Source organism: Zonotrichia albicollis, chromosome 4, assembly GCF_047830755.1.
Source record: "Zonotrichia albicollis isolate bZonAlb1 chromosome 4, bZonAlb1.hap1, whole genome shotgun sequence".
NCBI classification, from domain to species: domain Eukaryota; kingdom Metazoa; phylum Chordata; class Aves; order Passeriformes; family Passerellidae; genus Zonotrichia; species Zonotrichia albicollis.
This window is the reverse complement of record NC_133822.1, coordinates 16,832,797-16,838,684: the sequence shown is the minus strand read 5'-3', so window position 1 is coordinate 16,838,684 and position 5,888 is coordinate 16,832,797. Positions and strand designations below refer to the sequence as shown.

Genomic DNA, 5,888 nt, shown 5'->3' with positions numbered 1-5,888 from the left:
AACTAAAGAAATCGCAAAGGCATCCTGGATAAGGAAAGCAGAACAAGACTCAGGAACGCCACTCAGAGAGACGGAGACCGGGTACTGGAGGGGTTGCGAAGGGCTCCGCAGGGCGCTCGCCCCGCACCGGCCGCTCCGCTCGGCACCGGCACCGGGGCGCGGCCGGGTGGGCGGGGGACGGCGGCGGGCGGGGCTGCCGAGGGACGGAACGGGACCGAGGGACGGACACGACCGAGGGTCGGACAGGACCCGGTTCCCAATTCCCGGTTCCCGGCACCCGCGCGTGCGCGGCGCGGCCGGGGGCGGGCTCGCGCGGGGGCCCCTCCCGCCCGCTCCCGCTCCCGTTCCCGCCCGGCCGCAGGAGCGCGCGGCGGCGCGGGTGCGCGTGCCCGTGCCCGTGCTCGTGCCCGCATCCCGCGCCGCCGCTGCCGCCGCCGGAGCGCCGGCGGGCGGGCGGGCGGGCGTGCGGGCGGCGGGGCCCGCGCCGGCGGCCGGGGCATGGAGAGCCTGCTGGAGAACCCGGTGCGCGCCGTGCTCTACCTGAAGGAGCTCACCGCCATCGTGCAGAACCAGCAGAGCCTCATCCATACCCAGCGGCAGCGTATCGACGAGCTGGAGCGGCGGCTGGACGAGCTGAGCACCGAGAACCGCAGCCTCCGCGGGCAGCAGCAGCAGCAGCAGCCGGCGGCCCCCGCCGAGCCGCCCGCGGCCCCCGCCGAGCCGCCCGCGGCTCCCCCGGCCGAGCAGCCCCCGCCGCCGCCCGCGGGCCAGCCCGAGCCGCTTCAGCACCACCAACAGCTCCCGGCTCAGCCCGCGGGCAAAGCGGCACCGGCGGGGCCAGGCGGCGGCGGCAGGGCTGCCGGCCACCAGCACCCCGCGGCGCAGCCCCACCAGCACCCCGGCGAGAAGGACGGCAGGGACAAGGGCTGCTGTGCCGCGCTGCTCCAGCACAAGACCCCCCAGGCCATCGGCAAAGGCGTCCTGAGCCGGAGAGCGGAGTAAGTGCACCGGGGAGAGGGGGCGGGCAGCGGTGGCGGCTCCCCCGGGCCCGCATCCAGCCGGGAACTGGGTTATACCCCCTGCAGCCTCGCAGGGAGGGACAGGCAGTGTGTGGGTGGGTGGGGAATCCCTCCCTCGATGCGTTCTCGGGGAGAGCGGTGCAAAGAGGAGCGAGGATGCTGCTTCCAAGAGGCATCAGCCTCCCGCTCCGCTGCGCTCATCCCCGTGGAGAAGTGTCTGTACCCCTTGGGCAGCGCACCCGCGGTGCTCACACACGGCAGCGTGCCCTCATTGTCTGGCAGAAATAAATAACTCCGTGATCGACCGTAAGTGAGGCTCAGCCTCGCAAAGCACAGCAGCGCTGTGGGCGCTTCTGCTTGCCTTAAGTTGCTGATATCTGTGTAAAACCCCCATCCTCCCTGGAGTGAGCTGGGGTTTTCCTGCCCTCGCTGATGTAAGGGGTGCATTTCAGTGCACGTGATGGATACAGATGCAGTGCTTAGGTTTGACATTTAGGGTGCTTATCGCCCTCTCGTGTGGGTTGTCTTTTTTTTTTTTTTTGGTGGTTTGTTTGGTTTGGGGTTTTTTTGGTGCGTGGCATCTGACACTGATCCAGCACTCCAAAAGGACAAAGTATTTTTTGCTGGTGTCTCGTCTTCAGTGAAGAAAGCTTGACTACTAGTACTGGGTACTGAAATGTATTGGGTGTGCATGAATGTATAGTAAACAAGGATGAGCATTCCAGCACTATAGGTGGAAAGGGCTACTATTGAAGAGCAACACTCTCTTGGATTATGTATTCAGGATATGCCATCAGTTCACCAGCTGGTAATTACAGCTGCAGTCAGTATTGTAATTTCCTTTGTTTAGGCACTTGGAAAGCAGGGGGATATTTTCTGGTTGAAAGCCAGAGTTAGTAAAGTTAGAAGGAGAAGGAACATAGTTTCTGCTGTGGCTTCTTTTAGATAAGAAAGAAACTAACATAAGTAGTAAAACTAGATCAAATGTCTTTCCTAGAATAGTCTTTGTCATAATGATGTCAAAACAATTGAAGTGCACAACACACAAGTGCATATGAAGCACACAAATGAAGTACACAAGCCTTTTGACAATTTAAATAAAGGGACCCTTCTCTCTTGTGTTTGTTTTGAATACACAAGCAGAACTACAACATCTAGTTGGATTTTCCACTGGTGTAAGTGGAGTTACACCACTTCATAACAGCTCAGCATCTATCATGTGATTCTGTGAAAATCACTGAAGGTATTGCTATTGAAAGAAAGGCTGTTAAAGGAATAGGTATGGTCAAGGCATGCTTGAATCCCAAAAAGCATCTGCTTGCTTCTAAAACACTGCACCGTAAGACTCAATTTTTCAATCACAACTTAGAGGAAGTGAGTGGGCTCCTCAGAGTATTAATGCAGGTAGTAAGCCTTTGCAGGATCTGGCTCTTATTCATCATGAAATAGCTGGAGTTTAAAAAAAGAAGTGGGGCCAGATCCTGAACTCATGCCAATTGGTGTAAATCCAGAACAGCATCGTTTGAATCCCTCAAGTCAAACCACTAAGAAACCCAAATAAAAATGCATAATCAACCTCATTGTTTTTAAGGAGTGACTCCCTGCAGTGAAGGCTCTGTAAGAAGCATCATCTCGGCAAGGGCTTTCCTTGCTTCTGCACAGAGTTTCTAACATACGTCATTTCACAGACTGAGGAATCAATTTCTCTGCATAGGACTAAAGACTTCCTCCTTATCTGAGCTCTTTTTGCAGTGGGGTTTGACTGGGGGAAGAATTGCAGGGGTTTTTCATGCACAAAGAGAAGGGCATTAAGAACCCAGCTGATTGCTGGTATATCATATGATGATCTTTCTGTTTCAGAGAGGTAGTTAGAAGGTTGGATGGAGCCTTTTTTGTGGAAAGTCAGGGCTGCTGCTGCTGGGGATAACAGAGCAATCCCTGCAGCGTTCTTTGCTCAGGAAGATTAAAATAGACTGCTTCTGTTTCCTTCTATAGCTTAGGCAAACCAAAATCTTTGTATGGAAAAGGAAATATGAGAGATGCCAAACAGTCCACATTTCTCATGTCTGCAGGTTCTTCTTTTCCCCCCACTGATTGTGTACACTGAGTTTTGTACTCTCTCGTCTCTGACTGTTAGAGGGAAATCAGAGAGACTGCAAATCTAACTTAAAGGCAGCTTGGATGGAGGGTGATGAATCTTTCACCACCAATTGACAGGATGCCCAATATACCTTATCATTCAGCTCCAAACCTGTGAGTTCTATTTTTGCTTTTGTGTGACAGCAGGGGACATACATGTTAATACCTGCACAGACCAGGTATCTGCTCTCTCTTCCTTCCTCCCCCCATGTCCAAACATGTTTTCCCTGTTATAAACTCTGAAATTCAATGTTATCTATTTTTTTTTCTCTTAGCCATGAGTAGAGGACTGACTGCTCACGACAGAAAATGGCCACTCTAAACAGAACAAAAAGGATATTTTAGCATGTTGGGATACAGGGGCTGAAAGCATGTGTTAAAGCAGCACCCAGGCAGTGCCCTGCTGCCTCTGCCCAGTAATGGAATTTCCTCTGCCTTCACAAAACAGGAGGTTCTGGCAATGTGTTTAAGGGTGGGCTTGTGCTGGTCCTTCTCTCCTCAGACACAGCCCACGGATTTTGCTCATTTTGTGTCAGGTTTGAGGGTTTTTGCAGCCCAGCTTACCTCAGGCTCTGGATAGAAGACCTGAGCTTTTGACACGTGTGGCTATTCATGTCAGCTGGAACAGCCTTCTGCAAGGGATGTCTTCTGCAAAAGAATCATCTCTCTTATTTTAAAGAAAACTTCAGGCTTATTTTTGCTGTAAAGTTTTTGTAAAAACTGACAACTTTTTTTTCTTTAAAGCTTAAAAAAACCAAACCCAACCAAAACCTACATTTTAAAAGGGAACAAAACCAAGATTATCTCTGTAAATGGAAGCATTCCTGACCTATGCAGAGACCCCTAATTGTTGCTGCATGTCTTTGTGTGGGAAAGGTGGTACTCAGCTTTCCTGTGAAAGAAGAGGAAAAGAAGAAAGATTTTTGCAGAGATTTTCAGCAAGAATTAGGCTGATTATTATTCCACGGCATCTGTCTCTTTCTACCTTAGGAGGCTATTGCATAAGCACCTCACAGTTTTAAAAACAAAAAAATAAGGTCATTCGTCATGGAATGTTTTACTTCAAAAAAATACAGGTTGCCAAATTAGCATAGCTCAGATCACCCTTGCCAGGCAGCCTCTTGTCTAAAGGGACCTTCCCAAAGTGTCGGCAAATTCTGTGAATATAAATTTTCCATCCCTTTTTATCAGAACACAACCTCCCTTGCCAATCCCCAGTACCCCTCACTGAATATCAGGGAAATGCCACAGGGTTGAATTTAGCAGATTAAGTCTAAATGACCCAAATCCTGCTGGTTTTTATCAGAGAAACTCTCAGTAGGAGCTGTCTATGAAGGACTCCTGTTCTGAGCCCAGGAATTAGCAGGAAAACTCACTCTGATAAATACAATTAGATAATAGCTAATAATCCTTTGTAGTTCCTTCCATCAAAAGACATGGCTGCAATTCACAAACATTCTGTGTTAAAGTGGCATTAAAGTCTTCTTTTAACCATGTCATCAGCAGTGAAAAGAAGACATAGAAACAGTCTTTGTCTAGCATGACATAATGGATCTGAGTATTGTCTCTAAATTATTAGCCTGTGTTTGGTCTACAAGATAACTCCTCATGTAAAACAAACTCCATGAACTCTTAGAAGAATTTTTCTAAAGTCACGTTTTCCCAGAGGTCTTAAAGCTCATTTTGGATTTGCCCTGGACTGAAATCTGTATTATTTTATTTTGTACTGAATTAGGATAGAATTTTTTATCGCTGTAAAGAGGCAAGTTTTAAAAGATGGTGTTGAAGTCACTTATTCCTCTTGTGTTCTGAGACTGCTGGGGTTTTTTGTTAATTTCAAAAGCTCAATTATGTAACTTTAAAATAAAGATATTGCATATGCAGAGGTGCTGTTTTCCATAATTTTTCTTTTTAACTATGCATTGATGTTATATTCTATGGATTATCTCCAGGGTAAAGACATTAGAAAAAAATCCTACTGATTTCAATGGGAGCTAACAACAACTGTAAATATTATGGTTTACCATTAACATATTTTGCTGTATTTGCGCATTGCACCAGCACAAAAAAACCTGCAGCAATTAAAAAAGAAGATCAGAACAATTCCAAATGGCTCATGTACCCCAGATATCCATTATTTTTTCACTTTGGGCACAAAAGGAATGCTACTTTTGCCCTCTTCTTTCAGTGCCTCAGATTTCCTCCAGCATATTTCAGGGTTTAACTCCCCTGAGCTTTCACACACCAGAAATAGTTGCATTGGTGCTGCCCTGGCTTCTGCAAATCCCTGCTAGCAATGTTCTGTCTCAGCATCAGAAGTTATTTGGAGTGGAGTGCTGTAAGCAGGTTTCAAATGACAGAGGTCTGCATTGGCACAGCTTCACAGATGCTCAAGTCCTGCTTAGATGATTTTGGCATAAAGAGCACACTGAGAGGAAAACAGAAAGCAGACTCTCCTTGACTACATCTAATTTAAAGATATATCCATGCTGCTTCCATTGCAGTCAGCTAAGACATACTTTATAACATATAACATATACTCACAATCAGCTAAGACACACTTTATAACTTCCATCTCAATAAGCTAAGACATACTTTAGAACATATACTTTATAACTTGCATTTTACCTACAGCAGGGCCTGTAAAATCCTGGGCAGAGGAGTATGGAGTTAGTGATTCATGAGAATATTTAAGAAGTAATAGATGAAGTGAGAGATGGAAAAGGATTT

The 5,888-nt window shown here is 47.9% G+C and overlaps 1 protein-coding gene across 5 annotated transcripts in view; it reads left to right on the top strand.

The window, feature by feature from the left end:
* Positions 1-345: 345 nt before the first annotated feature.
* The window catches only part of IQSEC3 (IQ motif and Sec7 domain ArfGEF 3), a 92,593-nt gene continuing 87,050 nt past the window's right edge, over positions 346-5,888 (top strand). For 2 of the 5 annotated variants that reach the window (XM_005482689.3, XM_074538943.1), the window contains exon 1: positions 346-998. In XM_005482689.3, the coding sequence (XP_005482746.2) occupies positions 499-998 (500 nt within the window). In that variant the 5' untranslated portion in view covers positions 346-498. The remainder of the gene's footprint in view (positions 999-5,888) is intronic. The other 3 variants (XM_074538945.1, XM_074538944.1, XM_074538946.1) reach the window with 2 other exon arrangements.